This window comes from Buceros rhinoceros, unplaced genomic scaffold (assembly GCF_000710305.1).
Source record: "Buceros rhinoceros silvestris isolate BGI_N320 unplaced genomic scaffold, ASM71030v1 scaffold23193, whole genome shotgun sequence".
Lineage (NCBI taxonomy): Eukaryota > Metazoa > Chordata > Aves > Bucerotiformes > Bucerotidae > Buceros > Buceros rhinoceros.
Window position 1 is genome coordinate 1 of NW_010404529.1, and position 22,524 is coordinate 22,524.

At 37.9% G+C, this 22,524-nt stretch overlaps 1 protein-coding gene across 1 annotated transcript; it reads left to right on the forward strand.

Annotated features, from left to right (window-relative positions):
* Positions 1–192: 192 nt before the first annotated feature.
* On the forward strand, positions 193–15,821 carry PBLD (phenazine biosynthesis-like protein domain containing). Its single transcript, XM_010133424.1, has 9 exons — positions 193–319; positions 2,761–2,860; positions 5,884–5,982; positions 6,448–6,557; positions 6,714–6,743; positions 7,315–7,403; positions 8,560–8,738; positions 10,515–10,577; positions 15,709–15,821. The coding sequence occupies exons 1-9, from the start codon at positions 236–238 to the stop codon at positions 15,819–15,821; spliced, it is 867 nt and encodes a 288-aa protein (XP_010131726.1). The 5' UTR covers positions 193–235.
* The last annotated feature ends 6,703 nt before the right edge of the window (positions 15,822–22,524 follow it).

A 22,524-nucleotide genomic window follows, 5' to 3' on the forward strand; every position in this document is an offset into this window, starting at 1 on the left:
AGAGGAGGGTTAACAATTTTTAAAGAAGAGCTGAAAAACACTCAGTACTCAGGGCTGGGGGTGCGCAAAGAGGCCGGAGTCCGTGGCCGTGCTCGGTGCTGATGGGATGGGCCCGCTGGCCCCTCCTGTCGGTAGGGAAACATTAACTTGGGACTTAATGCTCCCCTTCAGGGATAAAACGGGTCAGAACGCACCTTGCAGAGTACAGCTTAAGGCTAAATAGGCGCAATCGACAATGCAAATTCCTATTTTTACGGTTGATGCGTTTACAAACCGGCCATTTTCTGGAAATCCCGCGGCAGTTTGTCTGCTTGAAAATGTAAGTTAAAAAAACCAAACCAGAACTTTTATGGGGGACTGCAGTAGCGTTTGGCATTCTGTACTTGGCCTGCCTGCACACTCAGTGCTGCGTTGGACTATGCCTCCTTTACTCAGGAGTTCTGCTTGACAGCACCGATTGCTGCTGTTCCAGGATACAGAGAAGTTAGTGCATCAGTACACTTCTTCATCAGAGCGATTTCATACAGGACATGCATTGTGGTGGGTTTTTTTTTTTGTGTGTGTTGTTTTAAAATTTTTTTTAAAGGGATATACTGGTTTTATTCTGGCTTAAGTAAAAAAAAATTTCTTAAGGCAATGGATTCAGAAAGAAATCACTGAAAGGAAATGCAATAGCATAAAATTAGTAGTCAGTATTTTCTGAATGAAGTGTTAAAATGTATTTTTTTATTTTGGTGGGGGTTTTTTGTGGGTTTTTCCCCTCTTCCTTCTTTTTTCTGTAATTTTTTTCTCGTTATATGAAAGAAAAGAGGGGGAGTATAAACCTGGATCTGAGTCGTTCACTGGTAGTGGGCCAGGTTCAGCTTTAGCCAAGTTTAAAGAGCCAGATTTTATTGCTTTAAAGTTGCAGGTAGCTTTAGTGCAATAGACCATAGTCATTGCCTTCATCAAGGTGTTCTGAACAGTTGGTACTAACTGGTACACTATTGACAATTTCCACCAAAGCCTAGTTATTAAATTAGATTAGAATGGGTTAGAAACTTACAGAGCTTGTATTATTTGTGTGGTAACACCTGCTGAAAATTCTAAGTATGAAAATATATGTAGAGCAGTCAGGGGCAATAGCTTGTACTGGTGGTACCTATCCTTTCTAGGTGCTTCTAAGCCTATGTACATCTCGGACAATACAGCCTACTTACTGGGTTAGCTAAAGTTGTGACAGAGGACATCTCACTTCAGAGGTGTTATTGGCCCCCTAAAATAGAAATACTCCCTCTGAGAATGAACTTACTTTAAAACAGTGAGCTTCTAATAGCATTTTTAATATTCTTTTTACTTTATTACATTAATATGTTGTGAGGGCAACTTACTTGCGTGTTGTCTTTGGAGTGTTGAGGTTTTGAAGTTTTTTCTACAGTAGCTGGGGCTAGAGGCTATAGTGTCAAAAGTTAAAGCTGAGATTCAGCTTCAGCTGAGATTCTAATTCATACTTCTATTCTCCAACAAAGAATGGTGCAGCTAGCAGTAGTGTGTCTGTTCTCTGTCTCTTTAGAGTCTCAGCAGATGCTTTACAAAAACTGTTGGGAGTAATGCAAAAATGGCAAAAGTATCCCCTTCTGTGTTTACAGCAGTGCCACAGGATGGCAGTATTTCAATAAAGTTCCATTATTTTTAATAACATTTTCGTTGGTGTTCTAGTTTAGTCTCTTTAGCGTTAGTAACAGAACTATTTTCCTGCACTAAAGGAGGGGTGCTTGTTACTGTAGAAGGTGAGAGTGTTGGTCCATGGTTTAGAATTCACTCTGCAAATAGAGGTCTATGATACACTTCAGTAATTGTTTCTTATCTATAGTATGGGATCTTTGGCAGAAAAGGATTAAAGTTATGAAGGGAAATAAGGAAAGTTAGCAGGGCAGATTTTTGTCTGTTGGAGGTTGAACCTGACCAGGTCCACCTAGTTCTTTGTTTCCTTTGTGTTTCAGTACTTTAAAGACTGGGTTCTCAAACCTGGCCGGTCAGCGTAATTGTGGAGAAAGAGCAATGGAACAAGGATGAAATAGAATTTTATACCATGGCTACAGCTCATGTATCCTGGGATCAGTGTTCACTGGCTTTGCTCTGCAGGCGGTTAGAGCAGAATGCAGTGAGCTTCAGCGTTTTTGGTTTTCGGTTTATCTCCTCTCAGCTTCTATTGACGCAGCATATTGTTCCCGTCGTTCAAAGAGTGGGGTTGAGGGTGCAGCTGTAAGTGCTGATCAGCCATCTTGGCCGTTGCCCTGGCCATTGCTGCATGCCTCTTGCTGGTGTCGATTTTTCAGCATTAAATAAAAACAGAGTTGTAGTTACTTTTTAGATTATGTTCATAATGACTTCTCAGTGTGAAGAGAAGTCATAGCTTCTAACATTTATCTATGTCTCTAACATAATTTCGTAACATTTAATCATAACTTTACCCAAAAAAAGTAGTTATTTGTATGGAAATACTGAGTTTAGGTTTTTTGGTGATTTTATTTTCCGTGTATCCCAAGAATTTGTGAACTAATGGGGCCGATACTAGAAATGCCTAAGTATCACACGGATTGAACTAGTTACTTGTATTTCATGTTTAATGGGTTTTTTTTACTCTCAAAGTATTTTGAACTGAAAATGAGTCTATATTTTTTTACAACAGAAAATGAAACGACTGTAAGTATTTGACAGAAAGTTTGTTTCTGCATTTTTTGGCCTGCATTTTAATTGTATTTGTTGTTTCCTCATCAGGACTTGGATGAAGATTTGCACCAAAAAATTGCAACAGAAATGAACCTTTCGGAAACCGCTTTCATCAGAAAACTGCACCCCGGAGATGACTTTACCAAAAGTGAGCGGTTCTGTGACTTTACCAAAAGTGAGCAGGAATAGGAAGACACTATAGGAGCATTTATAAGGAATGGTGCTAGTTTGTAAGACAGCCAGAACAGAATGTTTGAGTTGTGATGTATCTTACTTCAGATAATAATAAGCCTTTTGCAGATGGATTCCTTAAAGTATTTGTGCTCAGTATCAAATCAATTTTACAATATATGAGCATGTATTATTCATAAATTAGACCATTTGGTTTAGTGCCTTTTGCTAAATAAGCAAGATTTAGATGGAAAATCTCCTAAAAATGTTATTCAAAAATCCTTCAGTTAATACTTCCATTACTACTGATAATCTCATGATTATCAGTACTGGTAATTTCTTATTATACAAGCGGAAGAATAGATGGAACGTGCTTGTTCCACACGCACAAGACTGCAAAGTGAGTAGAATCTGGCTTGGCTGTTCAGGAAATTATCACTGAGGTAACTGTAAGATATATTTGAGTTTGTCACATAATCTCATAAGCTGCCTGCGGAGCCAACACTGAAGGGAAATCTAAAGTTGCCCAAATCTAACACATTAGGCTGCTCACTTGGTAGGTGTAAGCAGGGTTCTTTGGTGGGGTGTGTATATGTGATGGGAGAGGAAATGAAGAGACACTAGACAAGATAGGAAATACCAGACAACTACAGAGGCTGTTCAGCATTGCTTTGTGGATTAGTGTTCAGCTGAACCAGTGTAGTGAATCTGCTCACTTTGCAGTTTTGTGGTGACATGAGCCAAGGGCCTGGAACCACGCTTGCTTGGAGGCTTTCAGATTAAGGTGTCATGTTGGCATGCCCCTGCTTTGCTGCAACAGTGTGGAAGAGAGAGATGAACAGCTTTGGGCTTATGGGCTGTCTGAAAGAGACCCCGGAACAGTATGCAAAGACACTGGTCTTTATCGTTTGATTGTTTGTTCAGGGAGTGGGATTTTGACAGTCTCTATAATTGAAGAGGATTTTCTTTTAAATAGTAACTATCATTGCTTACTCCTATTGTTAGTAAGTTGGTATTTGTTTTAGGGTTAGGCTAATTTCTTGACTCAAGAATTGATACTACTTCTCATTTTTCCTGATAGCATGCCTTTATTTATTTTCAAGTCATCCACATCCAACAGCATGTAAGCACATTAAAGTGCCTTTGATATTAATGGGACTAGAGTCTGTGGTGTCAGACCCAAAACATCTCTCAGTCCAAGTATAGCTGTATGTCTCAAGCTCGTCTGTCTCTGGTCAGTCATGGCTGACTCAAATTCCTCCTGCTAGCAGCCACAGTTTCCACTCGGGGAAAGTGCCTTAACACCACAAGGCAGCTCACAGCGGGGTTCTGTCTGCCCTGCCTCAGAGCACTCCTGTGCCACAGCCACTAGGTTTTATTTGGATTATATTTTTTAAGTATTGTTTATTTCTTTTGCACCTTTTTGTTTGTGTTTGTATGTTAATTATTCACTTGAGATATGTTTTCATAAGCATCATCTTAAATACTGTGGTACAAAAACTCTGTAGAAGCTATAGGAAACCAAGTGTAGTGCTCTTGGGTTCCGAATTTTTTAAACAACGGATAGAAATATGATTTCTGGTGAAATTAATATGCATTAGAGGCTTTTGCCAGACTTGACTGGTGGTTTAAGTAAAGTAATTCTTAACTGACCTGGCTCCAATATCGGTTCCATTATAACAACAAAACTCTCTTTAACCCATAAAGGGTAACCCAGCCAGCAGGTGTATCAAGGTTGCCACCATGACTCTGTAGGCTTCCATAATATACAAGTACATGGAGTCTTTATTTCTAAATTCTCTGATATCACGGATTACCACGAATACCACAAAAATCACCGCTAGCAAATATACCTATGATTCATAAAGTGTATATATATAATCTATATCTCAAGCTATTGCAAATTATTATCAGTGATCAGTAGTATAGCAGGAATCAATAATAACAGCAAGAAATATATATAATATTACAAGTTCCTACAAAATTATTACTAGTCAATAATCAAACACCAATAGTATAACAGTAGATATTTATGATAGAGTACTTACACGCATATATATGGTACCAAGCAGATCAAGTGGATTCCAGAGGGGAGGACAAACAGATCCCACAAGGGTACCCAGCCATCTCTGAAATGGGAGGACAAACCAAACGTAGCCTGGAAGTGGGCCCAAGTGGGACAGAGTCGAACTTCGAAGATGTTCTGTGTCATGGAGTTTGGAGTCAGCCATGTGTCCCTGGCAAGGGTCCATCATCTTCTGGAAAGTTCATGCAGACCTGTTTAGGAAAAGGAAAATTACATGCAGCACGGGAAGTTCTCAGAGAGAGAGAAGCTCCATTTTGGGTAAAAGTAATTTTTGTATCATAGAGACATAAGAGAGCACAGGACTCTACCACTTCAAGAAGCCAAAAGATACTGTTAATTTCTGTTTTTCACGTGGAGCAGCCAATAGATGTTCTCTCTTCCTTCAGATCAATTTTTATTTTTCCTGTTTCCCTGTTCCTTCAGTTAGAATGGCCAGTAGCAGTTGCCAATTACTATGTTCTCAGGGTGTTTTCCCCCCTTTTCCACATTATTTTTCACCTTTTCAGGTGATAATTTGCTGTTACAGTTTGCTGGTTTTGTGCTTACCAGTGGTATCTCCACATGTCTCCAGTTTCTAGCAACCCAGCAGCACTTCAACGGTGCCAGCTGCACTTGTGAAGGATGCTTCTGGTTCCCAGCCCCGCAGGTGTTTCTGCTCTGCAGCACCTTTGTCCTTGTAACAAAGGAGCTTTCCTCTGCTAGTACTAGACTCTTGTGGTTGACCTGACTCAAAAGCAATCGCTATTTCCAAAAGTCAGCACAAAATAGGTTCCGAAAAGTGTTTTTAAGACCAAGACTGATCATGACACGCGTTCTGATTAACCCAGTTGTCATCGCCCTGTATAAAGTTTTGAGGTAGATGGAAGATGTCTCTTTCTTCAATTTAATAATGCTAAATAAATGTTATTTTCAAGGTTCCTGCTTCGGACTCCGGTGGTTCACCCCAGCCAATGAAGTTCCTCTCTGTGGCCATGCTACACTTGCATCAGCTGCTGTGTTGTTTCATGTACAAAGTATGTTTATAAACTATTTATTACCATGACTTTTTAGAAAATGTACTTCTGATTAAGAAGTTCTCTGTTTTCTACAGCAAAGGCAGTTAACTATTCAGAATATTTAAAGAACACATAGGGGGATACTGTAGGTATTGTCTTTTACGACTGCTTTGTGATTTTAATGTCATAGTCTGATGCCTACACTTGGATTCCGATGGTCTGCTATTACTCTTCTTTAAGAAATGTACTAAATATGCAAATGTCATCTGGGAGAGGTACAGTAGTATTTGATGAATTGGGAATATTGCAGCAGATTATTTATGGAGTTAGTTGGGAATTTTGTCTCAGAATATAGGTTTACTGTGATGATCATATTTCAGCTGCCTAACTAACTTTTTCTAAATATACTGACCTACTGTAAGAGCTAAAATAATTTAGATTCGAGTTCTTCTGTTTGATAATGTTGCCATGTTCTCTCTCTAGAAAACACAAATTCGGTTCTCACATTTGTGACACTAAGTGGGGAATTAAAAGCCAGACAAGTGGAAGATCATATTGTCCTGGACTTACCACTTTACTTAACCTACCCCCAGGTCAGTCAAAATTTTATTCATTAAAAGCTTTCAAGGAAGGTGTCTGTTTATATTTGTATGGGTATGTAAGTCTATCTGCCGGTAGTGGGATAGATACCTCCATATATATGTTCTATTTTTTACAGTCTGTGTGTGTTGTTTTTTTTTTCTCTTCAGATACTTCAGGAAGTAGAAGACTTAATAAAGGTAAAAAAAAGAATCTCTCTGGTTTTAGAAGCACACTTAAAATAGCTATGCTAATTTCTATATGTTAAAGTGGCTGAAAAGTGGCAACATGGCATTGCTTGATGTACTCCTGAACTCAAAACACTAAACTTCAAAGGTCTCACTCTTGCAGCCCAGGAAGTAGAATTTTCCAAAATGCTGCAGTTAAACTTCTGTCTCCCCTACCAGTGGCTGGAGCGTCAGTATTTATTTCAGTGGTATTTTCAGCCTGTTTTAAGCACGTGAGGGCAATCTGGTGGCCTCGTCCCCTTCTGGTTCCTGAATTTCTTTCCAAGCTGACATACACAGAGCCCTTAGCACCTACCCGTATCTGTGCATGCATTAGTGCATTCAATTTCCTTGCTTCTGTGTATTTGAAGGATGCATGATGGACTTTGCATAAGCCCTGTGCTAGCAGGGAATTTGTTCTGTGAAAATGTTAAGGAATAAAATATTTCGTCAGTAAAATAATTTGTAAAAAAATATTTCAGGAATAAATAATTCATATTCAAATGATGATGTTTTTCTTTGTCTCCTTTAACTTTTCCACCAGGTAGCCACTGGGGACATGATTGTTCAAGATCTTCGTTATTCTCCTGACACAAAGAAACTCTTGGTCCGCCTCAGTGATACTTATGAAAGGTGCCTTATACTTTCTTTTTTTAAAAATCAAATGTGCAGAAATTGACTCTGCTTGTTTAACATCTGTTCCTCCCACACTGGGCTCTTTTATCTAGTTGTAAAATGTGGAGATTAAAAACTCTAATTTAAACTCCTATGTTAAATAGTTATTTTATCTTCTAATGTGAGCTTATTGAACCTGCAAAGCTCAATAAGATTAGCCTGAAATCTGTCTTCAAGAAAAGAGGGTGTAGGAAACAGTTTCAGTGATGGTGTATTTTTCCCCATCAGAGTAAAAAAAAATGGTCCAGTACCCTAGCAGGAAATGAGGAGTCTTGCTTCTCAAATAAAGAGGTGATACTTCTGTAGCTACAGAGGCCTGCTTAGTGAGACAGGGCACATTGACAAAAGGCCATGCATTCTCATTCCCCTTTGACTGTAATCTGCTTACACATACTTAACAGCATCCTAAGTAGCTTTATAGAGGACATTCCTATTCAAATTATTCCAAAGCGGTTAATTAATCTCAGAGAGCTGAATTTCATTGTCACGTCAAGTCTGGTTTGGGTATATATTGCTGAAACTCAATGTCTACAGTCAGGCCAAATTACTATTCTCTTAAAGTTTGGCCTAATTCGTGTTTAAAGATTGGGCTAGTGGGCAGATAGAAATATCCTCAGCTGGATACTTACTATTTCTGTTCTTTCAGACTTTATTTTGTGGGAAAGTCTCTGCAGCTCCACAGACTTGAGACTGTTGTAGGGTGCTTTAGAATCCCATGAAGATCTGAATGGTGTTAGTTATTTCCTTCCTCTGAAAAAAGATGGAGTGCTTACTCTTTGCATCCTGAAATGTTTCTTTCAGTGATTGAAATGTTGAAACAGAAGTGTGCTTTTTTGTAGCTACTATTCCAGGATGCTCCATTTTCAGAAATAAATTGGAAATGCATGGATTGGACTTCTTTCCCTGCTCACTCAGAGTGTACTGTATTCAGGGTAGTCTTTTTTCAAATGACATTGGGAGGACAATGCTAGGAATCTTGTCTCCTCTAACATTTTACTGTGTCTCTTTTGGGATTGTAGAGAAGATGATTTTGTGGTTTTATGTTTCTTTTCAATACTTAAGTTCATGTAAAATGAAGAATATGGACTATTAAAATTCTACGATTATATTCAAGGTCTGTGTTGGAAGAACTGCAAGTGAGAGCACAACACTTTTTGTCAGCCGAAAAGACAGGAAAGGTCAAAGGACTCATACTCACTCTTAAGGGAGGTTCCAGAGGAAAAGAAAAAGGCTATGATTTTTACTCTAGATATTTTTCACCTTGGTATGGGGTTCTGGAAGACCCTGTTACAGGTATGTGTTTGTGTGATAAATGACTCTCACTGTTCCTTCAGTTCAATTCAAAGGCTCTTATTAAATAATGCTGTGAATCTGGTTCTGTATTTTGGAATTTCTCTTATAAATTACTGTTCTATGTGGACAGCAAAAGTGTACTCATTAAACTGGAAACTTTCATGACTGATGCAAACTCATTCAGAAAAAATCAGCTTCTTCCTGTCATCAGGCCAGATTCCTTATTCCTTATCTTTTCTCTAAAGTATTCCAATTGGAGAAAAGCAGGAGACTAGTTTGTTATTGAATGAGTACTGCAGTAGAAGTTCATATCCACTTCTACTGGTGTTCTGTATTTTTTTGCACTTCAGCTGAAATCTGTAGTTTCATGACACTTCCTGCGGATATTCTCAGGCCAGTGAATAATATGAACTCAGTGAGTCGTGTATTTAGGGACAGGAAGGCTAGTGCTCTGCCTATTCCTTTGATGTTCCACTCAGTAGGTGTGATGATGTTGTTTGCCTAGGTGCCAGTTAATTATTAGTCAGCTGAGAACTTGGTCAAAAGTGCTCATTAAATGTTTTGCTAAATAAAAAGAAATCATTCTTTGCTGGAATATAGACAGTTATTTAGCACTCCTAGTAGAAGGAAAGGTTTATAAACAAACACAAGCTAAGTATTTCAGTTATTTTCGTAAGCTTTCAGATCTCTTTCCTCATAAAGCCAAGTACAGAGTCTGGTAGCAATATCTAATCTTGGAACTCATCCCTTGGGATTTCTGGGAAGACTAGTATGGATATGTAGGAAAAGCTAGAAGTTTCCTGAATTCTAGCTTTTCCTACATAGGAGATTTTACTAGAATTGTTATAGCTCACTGTTGCTTGTCTTCCATCTTTAACTCTCCTTTCTTTTATAGTAACACATTTTTTTTATTGTATAGCTGAAGGATATTTTTAGCAGTGTTATGGCTTTGTATTATATTACTTTTTAAATTATTTCTTAATAATGCTACATGCCTTGGTGTCCTTGAGCCCTGATAATTATAGATGGTTCACAGTCGGGTTTCCAGCAGAGTGTATTTGCCCCTAGCTGCTAGTATAGAATGAAGCAGCATGTCTAGCTATGAATTGGAGAAGTCACCCTAAGTTTTTAAGCTTTCTGCTGGTCACAAAAGAAGAAATTGCTCTTTTAGTTTTCTGAAGCTGTGCTGAAACCATAAAAATCTCACTGAGTTTCATCCTGATACTTACAATGTTCAAGACTGGAGAAACTCTCAGGTTTTGTTGTGAAAACTGCTAGGAGAAGAAATACCTTTGTTTTACACAGTGACTTCTATCTACCTGTTCTATTCTTAACACCCAAAAGCCTGTTCAGAGTTTTGGTAGGTTCACATTTCACTGAATAATGTCATATTTAGGTGAATAATATCTTAAATTTATTATTTTGAGATTCTGGGATGAGGAAACTTCACTTTTGGTAAACAAATAAGTATTTTGGCTTGAGGATTGTAATCGATACTGGCTGTTACTCCTACCAGTTGTGTGGCTAATCGTGAAGCCCTTGCCGAGGCAAAATTTCCATTGAAGCCAGAGGATGAGGAAGTAATACTGCTCTATCATAAATAAATGGAATGATAAAACCTGAAGTTCTGTCTGCTCTGAAAATTCTTAGGTGTTTTTGCCGTGGAGACACATGTGGCACTTGATCTGTTTATGGCATTTACATTTTGAACATGCTTACTCTGTAAAATGATGATTCTAGTTTAATTCTGTACTTCGTTTCCCAATTTCTCTTAAGGATCTGCCCATGCTGTTTTAAGCAGCTACTGGTCAGAGCAGCTGGGGAAGAAAGAAATGCTTGGTAAGAGAAAATATTTTCTTGCAAAGATGCCTGTTTATGTAAAAGCTACTCGCTAAAAAAGTCCTATTATTACTGCAATCCAAACTGTAGCAATAATTCTGTCCATTTTCTCAATATGAATAGAGTGTTAGGTAATATTTTTGTGTCTGAGGTAATCTCTGAGAAATTGCTTTCTTTCCTGACCACCACCATGATATATCAAGCCTGCAGGGAATTTGAAGTGTCAGTTTCTGGATCGTAACACTCTGCAGTTAGTTTTTCATCTCAGCTTTTGGATTTTGGTTCTCATGACCTTTCACTGTAACTGAAGCTTGGTGAACTTCAAATGATGTTTTAGTGTTTTGACTTAATTTTACTTTACTTCTTGGTCTTTATGGCTTGCATTTTGGTTATTTGGAACAGGTATGAGTATTTCCATTCACAATGTCTACTTTTCAGTACAGTTTGAATTGTATATTAATCTATGTGTAGTAAGATGAGACTGAACATATTGTGGTTTCTGCCTGATTTTTGTATTTTCTTGTGAATTACTCCAGATTAATCCCTTCAGTGACTTCTTTAGAAAACTTAGGGTTTAGAATAGCTGGTGTTATTATAGCTAGATAAGGTGATGTATTTTTAACGTTCAGATTCTATGTACAAAATGTGCTTTATGGTACTTTTTTTTCTGGTTTCTGATACATGCGTGTATTCAGATATGAAGAGTGGTTTTCCTCAGGATGATGATCTTTTCCATGATAGCAAGGAAGTATATTGTCTTCATTTAGTCAGTAGTTCTATCACCCAGTGACAGCCCCCACCCTGGGAAAGGGAATTGAGAAAAGGAAAGGAGACACATGGGTTGAAATTAAAACAGATTTAATAAAATAAAATAACAATTAAAATCCTAATATTAATACTGATAGAGAATACACAGAGTTATACCCAGCCAATGCAGTGGCTGTGAGCTGTGCACTTCCAGCAGTGAACGCTAGACGTCAAGCACTGTGACCACTACATCTCTAGTGAAAATGTGGTGGTCGTAGCACACAGGAGAGTCGAGAATGGGTGAGGCACTCCAGGGAGGGTGGCATCAGGAGAAGAGACCGCCCCCCAACAAACTTTCCGATCTCTATGAGCATGATGTTTATGGTATAGAATATTTCTGTTGGCCAGCTTGGATCAGCGGCCCTGGCTGTTGCTCCTCCTGGCTTTAGCACCTGGGTGACTTGAACCTGCTAATGACCTTGATCACTCTGAGACCTGCACGCCATGGCTGGCCACAAATGAAAACAAAGTGTCTATCAACTCTGTTCTCACAAGCCGGGTGCTGCGGTCTTCTCAAAGATGCAGCTTTCCTGAACAGAAAATTGATTCTGTGATTCTACCCCAGTGAAACCAGGATGTATATAAGAAACAATAGTCACTTACATCACAAGAGGAGAAAGAATTTGACTGACCTTAAATATATGTGAATGGGAACAAGATACGTGGGCATTGGCAAATTTGATTTGTTTGTATTTTATTTGCAGTCTTATTTTTAAATGATTAAGCCTTAAAAGAATTTGAGAAGGCTGGACTTCTGAAGTCAAAGCACAGATTTGGTACTCTTTCAATCAACGAGAGATGCTTTTTAGATCACATATTTGTTGTTAAGCAAGAAACTGAAGAACTTGCTGAAAAAAAATGAGCACAAGTGTTAATACATTACAACACTAGATAAGAGGCGTTGGGCGTCTGTTTGCTTCTCCTGTTACTAGTGCTTTGCCAGAGAATGGTAGAACAACAGAAGCAATAAAAATCCTTTAGTCCCGGTCTGGTTATCTAAGAGGAGGCAGAGGGTTGCCCACAACATTCTGCTGTGCACCTGACAACTATTAAGTCTTTGGTAACATTTAATTTGTAGCAGAGTTTGGACCAGTGATCTAGTAAGGTTCCTTGTCCATGAAAGTAAATAGCTTTCCAAACAAACGGCTATCTTCAATATAAGCTGCCTTATGCTTGGTCAAAAGAATCTCAAAATGGATTTTCTTGAGAATGATAAACTCTCTAAAGGATCTGTTTGCGCTCCATAGCGCAGTGTGGCAATCCGTAATGACTGAGATCTCAGTTGTGGGTTGAAGGACAGGTTTAACGTTCTGTTCTGAAGATCTCATATTTGCATTAACATCACACAAGTATGTGATAGTTTCCATAATGTTGGGGGAGAAAACCCCAGTGTGTTTTCTGAAGAAGAGAAACCGTCCTTGGTAATACACCCGTATGGATTGGCTGTTTCTCAGAAGATTTTGACTTTCTTGGATGTTAATGTGGAATTTGAAACTCTTCCATGCCCATCTATAGCCGCCGCTTCTCTAAAAAAATCAAAGAGAAGAATTTCTGTCTGTATTGTCAGGTGATACTTTCTACCTGTTTTGCTTTTTCATGTATTTTGTATGTACTGTGACATTTCCTCTTTCAGAGAAACTACCTCAGGCAGCAAAGGCAATCGATACTCTAATCAGCTTCTCTAATGTGTTTAGTAAAAAAAGTCCCATCTTCCAGAAGATGAGTTAAATTACATGCATATATGTCCTCAGACTTCTTTTGTAGTAGAAATCACACGAAACAGATTTAAATACAGGTTACTTTTAACATCTGATCTTCGTGTGGTCTTGATGAGTGTTAATAGGAAGTAACTTTTCCTTACGTGCACATGACATGGCATCAGGTAGTACTGGGGCGAATCTATTGCTAAAGAGATTATTTGGAAAAGATGGATGGCTATCAAGAAGATTCTGTATCACCAAAGATTAATAAATCAGACTATCTTTTTACTTTTTAGAAACCTTTACCAGTAGCTTCTGTAATATCCGATAGCTTGTATTGCAAGAATAAAGGAAGATTTTTCTGCCCTAATATGAAGGATCTGTTGGTTCCAGAGTAAATTAGATATGAAATAGTATAAAAATGAGGAATATGAAATCTGTTGTCAGATCTCTCTAAGGAGAGGTCAGCTGCATCTCTGCTGATGTATCAGAAATAATTTCCTGTGATTGGGTTCTCTTCCTACTTTTATTAAACCAAATTGTCAGTGACCACCCCCATCAACTACAGGAATTTTCCAATCTTTTTACAAGATGAAATACTTCATGATCTTTCTTGAAACTACGTACATATCTTTGAATTGAAGCCGAGTGTTAAATCAGAGTGCAGTATCAGTCCTTGCCTTTTTTCATTTTGAGAGTCTCTGCAATATTCAGAAAATTATAATCTCTTACTGGATTCTATGATTCTGTGTATAGATTTCCATAATTGCTAATGAATGCAACATTTAGCAACTGTCTCTGTGTCCAGCCCTTCACACAGTTTTCACATTTCTAAGATATTGTTTATAAACATGCATAAGGAGTTTGATATATTCGAACAGATTATAGAGGACTTTCCAAATTACTGTGAAGAAGAGGGGATTTATCCAGGATAATTTTTTTCTCAGGGAAAGATACAGGAATCTTTCTGGACCTGTTTACTTCAGACAGCTGTATTAATTTATGGGTAAATGTTGGTTCTTGTTACTGCCTTTCACTTCTCTGATTCCTTCCCAGTACAGAACAGGTTTATACCATTTTAGGGGTTTTAGGGAGGAAAAGCCAAACCAAACCCCAGACTTTACTTTGATAGCTGTAAGATCATATTTTCACAAATTTTGCCAGGATTTCTTTCAATACAGAGTCTGTCCCATCTTCTAACTCTGCCATCTCCTCACTTTTTTTTTTTTGGTGAGGGCTTTGCTTTATGAAGGTAGAATAAATCTACCCAAGAATAAATCTACCTGTATTTAAGCCTTTGCTAATTTGAATTCTAATGAAGTGAAGAGTTTTGCAGAATTGTAATCACAGCTTTCATCTTTCCCAGATAGTCTTAACATATAGATTAAGCTTTTTTAAGAGTCCGGAATATTCAATTGAAGGCATTACTCCATCCAGAGATGTTGTTCTGACGGGTTAAAAACAATAACCGGTGGGTCTTTAAATGGAAAAGAACAGAAAGTATCAGCATTAATCTTTGTATAACTCCTGTTTCCACTGTCTTGGAGCGTTTGCTTTGTCTGAGAATCTAATATCCTGTTATGAGGAAGAGTGTTCTTGTCAGCTGTGGCTGAGAAATTGTTTTAAAGCATACAGTATATATGCCATCTGTTAGAGATCCCATCTCATCTGTTGGGATCTGAATACAGTCTCTACCCAGTTTACAAACTGTGGGTTTGTGAGGAAAAACATTGCCTGTGGCTTTCAACAACTTTTGTAGCAGGTGGAAGTTCATTGAGTAAGGAGACTGAACATTAATGCCTCTTCATCCATTTACAGCCTTTTATGAGAACAACACTGTATGAAACTCAAACCTTTGCTAAATGCTGTCTGAACCAGACCATTTTCTGATCAAGTAGTTGTGCATCTGAAATTGGACTACTAAAACAAGTCTACAGACTCAACATGCTAAGCAAGCATTATCATCCCACCTGTTTATGACTAAACAGGTTAGGCAAAAGATTAGTTCCATTATTATTTACAAGTGGAAGGCAATTTCTATTTAATCCAGCTCTATTAATTTATGTATTTGGGTTTGTATAAATCAGTGTCTGTTCCTGTCTGTGTAAGAGTGTGTGACAGCTGAGGCCGAATCTGTGTTTCTCTGTAGATTTTTTCCACTGCCTGCTTGAGTTTTATTTACCCATTAGCCAAAAACATTCTTTGAGCCTAGTAGCTACTTCAGATGTTCAATACTGATAAAGTGGTTCTTCATTCTTACACAGATAATACTTGTGTTCTTCCTTCTCACCCGCAGAAACTGTCTATCCCATGAATGGCAGAATTCCAGACTTCTTTAGATATACAAAGGAAACTTGGTTGGCTACAGCACAGCAAACCACCCTTCTCTACTTGTATGAATTGGCATTTTGTCAGACTCAATAGCCAGTTTCCAGTCTGAGATCCACCCTCAGCTAATCTTCATCCATAAAGACACTTCATCCAGGGTGTCCCTGGTACCGGGCTTGCCCTCGTGCTGCTTGCTTTGTGGAGACAGGGGCCTCATTTCTCTGTATTTTCATGGACTTTTAGGCAATTTGTGATCAATGCTATTTTTTTAACTGTGGATTCTTGTTTCTATGTAGCTTTTCAGTGTTCCCGCCGTGGAGGAGAGTTGAAGATTTCACTGCGTAATGATGGAAGAGTTGACATTGCGGGGCAAACTGCTGTTGTATTAAAAGGAAACTTGACTTTCTGAAGAAATGGACACTAATCTCTCACATTTTCGAATTATTCATACTAATACGTACTAATTATACCTTAGCTCTAGGCAGAGAATCACCACTGTTCTCAAAAGTCGTAATGTATTCTTCATTTTAAAAAAGTGCTTGATAATGCTCGCTTCTAATCTTCAAGATTCTTAGTATTGTTTTCTTTGCTTTCATCTTGCTGCTTGATATATACACTGACCGCGGAAAATACCGCGGAAAATCTGGAAAATATCCAGATTCCACTTTAAAAGTCATCTTGCTTCCTGAACTTTTCTGATTGCTAAAATAATCAAACTTTTCTTATCCAGTCCTTTCCTGTGAAACATGACTATAGTCCTTTAAAAAAAAATCTTTGCTGTATATTGAAATGAAGCTCATTGTTCATTATCTTACTCGAATTAAAATATTTTAAAAAATATAAATTGTCCAGAAATGTGCTTATGGTTCTCTTTTGAACAGTGTTTTTCTGAGATGAATGGTATTGTAGTGGTCCCTAGTACTACTGTTAGTCAATATTTTTAATTAAAGTTTTAGCGGAAAGGTGTAAGAGATAGGCACACTGATGCACATAAAACTGGTTAAAATCTGAAAGAAAACTTTATTGCTTGCAGCAAGTTACTTTTCAAAGACTGAAGGTTTACTCCCAAATTGAAAGTTTCTTCTGTAATTTTCTTCCTGAAGTGCAGTGCTTCAGATTTTGTCGCCTTTCCCTTTAGTGTTCTGGTCTTTCTCTGGATTTATTAGAAATATTGAACTGTTTCAGTTACTCTAGCTAAAACTGTTTTTCCTTTTCAAATCGCTTTTGTCCCAAGCTTTGCTTTAGTTCTTGTTCTTTGCAGTATTTCAGGATGAAGTATTCTGGACTCAAAGGCATTTTCATACTGGAGGAACACCTGGATGTCAGTCCTTTATAAATGAGGAGGAACTTGGTTGTGCCAAGTTTCCCTATTTCCGCTTATTTTGAATTTTATCCTAACTCTTAACTTACATCTTACTTAAGTCCAAGTAGCTGGAGACAAGTAACTGTGAAAATCCTGGGATTCATTTGAAATGAAAGTTCCTGCTCCCGCTAGTACACAGAATGTATTGAAAATGAGATTTAAATGCACTATAAAGCTCAAGAGCTGGGTGGCAAGCAAAAGAAATCGCCTAATGGAAATGCATGATCCTGCTTCCATATCCAGTCTTGCTGAAGTTCACGGGCCTCAGGTGTGGTTTAGGAACATGGACTCATCATTGGATGCAAGGCGCAGCTCTGGAGACAGCTTCATAGCACTGGGGGCAGTGGCATATCTAGCAGCCACTGCGACCTTGCCTTCTCACAAAGCAGTTTGATCCCTTTTTGGAATCTTGAGGAGCAAGAACTGGATCTTGAGCAATAGTGCAAGCTTGTTTTGCCACATTTCCTACGTCCTACTGGCTTATGCCAAGAGTGAATCTGGCCCATAATCTGAGATGCTTTGGGAAAAAACCCCACTTCCTTAAGAATGTAAGTGAACTAAAGCAGCAGTTATTGTTCAGCTGCCCACATTTAACAAATAAGACAGTACAGTTGGTTTTTTTTATGCAAGGGAACTAATAATGAATGAAGCCCAGTAAATTTTGAAGATAACTTGCTATCCAAATTTCCTGACTAAATCATTATCTTTGCTGCTTAATGCATTTTTGTGTAGTTTACTACTGTTTTGTCTCTATTTCTGTTCAGGATAGAAAAATCACCAGAGCTCAGGTGGGAGTCTATACTGTAATGTGTTTGTAATCAACAGATTAGTTAATCAGCCATGATTTATTAATGATGAATTAATTATACCTGATTGTGCAGTTCTCCTGCCTAAATGGAGCTTTAAAGGAGTTATTTTATTAATCATCATTGTACTAATTGCAGACACTTACAGAAGGATTGCTAATTAAACATGCAACCATATGCAAAACAAGCCAGGCTGCTGAGAGTGGCAAGAAAAAGCACTCATTTTCTGAGTAGCAACTTCATTCTCATGAAATATTGTGTAGTTGACCTGGTGATCCTAATTACTCAGTAACTTATTTTAATACGTGGCACATTTTTGGCCAACAGTAAAGGAAATTTATAGCTGCAACAAATTCAGTCCATCTTTCCTAGTGCGAAAAATAGGTTGGGCAAACTTAAAGTAAATAGAATTTGTGTGGCCTTGTTTCACGTTTTCACGCGAAGGATTTACCTGCTGGGTTTATCACCAGTATATGGTTAATCTAACTTAACTATCTTAATTTTGAACAAGATCCTGAATGCTCAAGCACCGCATGAAATGTCTGACTACATGTGACATGCGAATTCAGACTCGAAACCGTGTTGAGTTTCTCATCAGGAAAAAGAAGAACACAGTGATCTGTACCTAAGTTAATTTCCAAAAGCCAAAGTCAGCATAGAAAATGCAGAAAGGAAACAGTACTTAAAGGTGGATTTCTGTGAAGAGATTAATGTTCGTTTAAATGAACATTAGTGCCATGTGATCTTCAACCTATGCATTTTTAGGTCCTTTTAGGATTTTTAGGTCCTTTTAATGCTAAATATAATGTTTCAGTGCTACAGAATTTCATACAGACTTCATCACCGTGGACATCCCATGGACTCATTTTTTTCATGGAAGTTGCTAGGCCTTCCTCATTAATTAAACTTGGCTTAAGAGAGAGTTTTCTGGAACTGCCTGTATAATATTACAATTATTAATAAAGAAGTTTGGAATTCAGTATTTCTCAAAGAAAATAGATAACTTGCATTGTTTTGATTAAATGAAAATGCTGAATTAAAAGTTAAGTGAAGATACTAAGCGGAAGGTTGGAAAAATGCAATGTCTCTGTTTAGTGTTTCTGATGCAGAGGGTTTGTAGAACTGTTTTGTGCTGCTCTCCTAATTAAGGCTGTAGTGTAGGGATGTGTTGAACCAAGAGCAAATTATGTGAGGGGAAAATACAATTCCAAAAATTCCCGGGTGCTTGAGAGTTATTTGTCGTGAGAGTCCTATCCACAGGAGGTCACTAAGTTACAGGCCCCTGTAAGTTTTGAGTAAATCCATGGCTAGATCCAGCTGCTGAGACGTGAAAATGTACATGCATGTTTGTTCGTTTTCCTTCCTTGGTGTGTGCCTCTGCAGAGGTGTAGCTCATATAAGAGTCAGGAAGAAATCACGTAACCATGAGGAAGGAAGTCAAATAAGAAGAAAAAAATAATTGAGCAACAGAAACCATGTAAGTTTGTTGCTTGGAAATGAATGTACACCTAAAAGGGGTGAAAAGAAAATGGGAAGACTTTTTGTTCAACAAGCCATTTAACAGATTTGCTGAAAGGATTAATGAAAATAGTTTGCATTTCTTTTGTGTTATCTAAGTAAGAATGTCTAGTAAACATACACTGAAAAGGTGTTATCAAAATTGGAAAATTTTGGAAAAAGTGGAAATAAAAGATTTCTTGAATGTGCACACAGCAAGAGGTCGTAGAAAGGAGCCATGTGTTCTATAAGGGACAGGAAGGGAAATTAGCAACAGATGAGCGGTTATTTCTGAGAAAGGAAAAATTCCTTTGTGTCAGCATTCATCAGAGTGACAGGGAGACATGCCAAGAACAGAGGGAACCTTCGCAGAAGTAAAAAAATAAAAATGGAAACTAAATTAAAATGAAGGATGATGCCAGATGAGGTAGAAATTAGATCAGTTCGATTAAAACCTCAAAAATCCTCCAATTAAGTAGTTTGATTCTGACTTCTAATTTCTGTTATTTTTTTATTAGAGGAATCTATCTGTAAAGTAATTAGCAGACTTAAACAAAAAGACAGAACAAGGGATTCTTAGCTGTTGAGTCACTGCCCTTCTTGTATTGTCTAAACCTGACTACAAATTATAATTACAATTTTTCAAAAGAATGGGGAAGTGGAATAACAAATCCCAGTGTATTACCAGATAGTTGAAAAGCGTGAACGTTTTTTTACTATAGGTCAGCTGGAGACTAAGACCTTTAGTTTAGATTTAATGTCTATAGCAGAGTATGAAAAAATAAACATTTCTAACTGTTGGTTTCTTTGGAGAGAGGCTCACTCTGACTTGGGCTTTTGCCTCACTGACTGTCAAAGGAGGACATTCCCAGGGCTTTGATGTCATGAGTCGTATACGCCTGAGTTTTATCTGCTTTCCAGTCTTCTGTGACTTTTTTCAGTGAAACACTCAGACCAAAAAACTACTTTCCTGTATGGAATTTTTGTCCTGTTAAGAATTACAGGGTACATACAGCACCTAAGCACAAGAAAAATTCTAAGAATGTTTCTAGAATTTTGAAGAGGAAGGAGTTTGAAGGCAATGAAGTAGGTTTGTGAGGAGCAGGAGGAGGAGAAGGATGCGTAATGTGTGTGTAGAGACTGTAATATGGGAGTGCGGTTAAAACGCTGCAGGGCGTGCCCTCAGTTTTTGCCACTAGTTGAAGTTACTGATGCCAAGACAGTTTGTATGGTCTGGCAGTCAGGTTGAGAGATGTTTAGGCTGCAGAGGAGATTATGTAGATTATAGCAGAGCTGGAGCAGAGTATGAGGTTCAGCAAAGCCAGGAATCTGAATTTGAATTCAAATGTATTCTTTATTGACCTTTTACTATGCTTTTGATCCAAGCCAAAGGGGACTTACCAGCATGCCCATCCCACCAAGCTCAGTTCAGGTGGGAAGTTCCAGCTGGAACTCTTGAATTGTCTTTTGTTTTAGAAAGCCTTTTTCTCCATAAATATTTATGGCTGTGAACAGGCATGAATTATAGTCTTAATGACTATGATAATTTCAGTCACCCATGTTCAGAAAGAAATGGCTCCTTTCTGAACAAAATAATTCTGTTTTAAAACTAGCCTTTTGGACTTTAATATGTTTATGCATAGCAGCTTTCTGAAGATGTGTCTGATTGACTTACATTTTTACCATCACAGCTTCTATTCTTACCTGTGTTTTTAAGGAGTATGGTTACTACAATTTCCAGAAAGCTTTCAGCAGTTAATAGTTAATAGCAACAATAAACAAAATACCTTCTCGAAAAAAAACCTGGGCACTTTCTCAATAAAGTTACAATTTCAGCAGAAAAAAAATGTAGATTAAAAGGAAACACCTGCTCCTGTAAATTACGACGCTGCAGGTACCAACCCAGGAGACTCTGCAGATGGTTCTGTATTTGCAAACCTGACCTCACCACCCCTTCATCAATCTCTGACTGATTGATTCTCTCCAAAGTAGAACACACCATATCCCAAGGTACTAGAAGACACCTTTGAATTAGTCCCAGCCAGAATACCAATTAATTGGTACTTCTGTTTCATTTTAAAAGTTCTTAACGAAGGATTCAATTGTCTGATCGTGTACTAGCACTGACTGAAAAGTGATGCAGTCAGACAGTTCCAGCAAGAGCTCCAAAGGGCGTTGTACTTCAGGGGGTGTAAGCTTCACTAGATTTCCCTGCTGACTGGGAGTTGTGCTGACTAGATTAAGTTGTGCTATGACCTAGGATTTTGAGATGGACAAAACCAAGGCAGAATCCTGAACCATAAAATGGTATGATAGGAATCCATCACTGCAGTTAGCATTCCCTGCCAGCCAAGAAAAAGTAGAAGAGGAATTCTAAGTTTTCTGTGTTCATTTCCCCTCCTCAACTGTTTACGGGTACCTTTCTTCTCTTATTGAGACCCCAGAGTGATTATGCTGGTCTAGGACAAATGTGTTTTTCCCAGTATGTACCATGTAGAATGTATTGAAACCAATCTAATCAGCAGATCCTTTTCCTTTGTGAAAGAATACATTAACACCCTTTCTAGAAAACAACCCTTCTGAAAAAAATAGATACAAGCTTGTGTTCTCTGTCCAGTCTTACGTGTTCCTATTTTGTCACCCATACTCAAAATTCAGAGGAAGACAGAGTGATATGGTGATAACGTTTTGGGCTTCAGTGATATCAGTAAAATATTTGGGTTTGTTTCCTCTTCATCAAGCACTTTGAATTCTACAGTTTCTTTATTCTCTGAATGCCTGAGATACATAAAATGGCTTCCACTCATCTTAGAGAAGATATATGATTTCCCTAAAGAAAAAGATTTAGAGGGTAAGGGAAATGAATCTGCATGCAGTTTGCCAGAATTCTTTGTAGTTTCAGACTCTTACTGGACCTCTGCCTTGGATTATTAGGTAACTTTGATAATCTTTTCTGCGTTTCATCGGTGCATGTGTATCAGGCCGTCGTCTGATCTGATGACCTGAACATGTCTTGCAGACAGTAATACTCCACAAAGCAATCTGTGCACCGAAGCCAATACTTTGTGACCTAGCTGCAGTGGAAAGACGTCCAAATTGAATATAAAAATGTAAGCTTATGAAGAATCTGTCATATTCCTTGGTAAAATATCTGGGAATTTTATGTTGAAAATGTATTCTGTGTTTCCAGTTCATAGTTTTCAAACTTCGTCCTCCAGCTATTGGATGTTTTTATGGGTTTGTCTGTTAGATTAAATAGCCCTTGCTGTAGCTTGTGTTCTTGACTTCTGGATGCTGTAGAACTTGTGTTTGACTCCAACATCATTCCTAATTCTTTAAACTGGTAGCATTTTTATTCAGTGCACATTTTTCAGTGAGTTTGAATTACAAAAATATAGTCATTACTATGGTCAGACACTTTTTTTTTTTTTTTAAGCTGTAGGGAA

Bases quoted from the DNA above. Each gene is read 5' to 3' on its own strand.
- PBLD (XM_010133424.1), top strand. From the start codon at position 236: ATGCAAATTCCTATTTTTACGGTTGATGCGTTTACAAACCGGCCATTT. The intron at 2,861-5,883 runs GTGAGCGGTTCT...GTTATTTTCAAG, and splicing joins CGGAGATGACTTTACCAAAA to GTTCCTGCTTCGGACTCCGG. The intron at 6,744-7,314 runs GTAAAAAAAAGA...CTTTTCCACCAG, and splicing joins AAGTAGAAGACTTAATAAAG to GTAGCCACTGGGGACATGAT.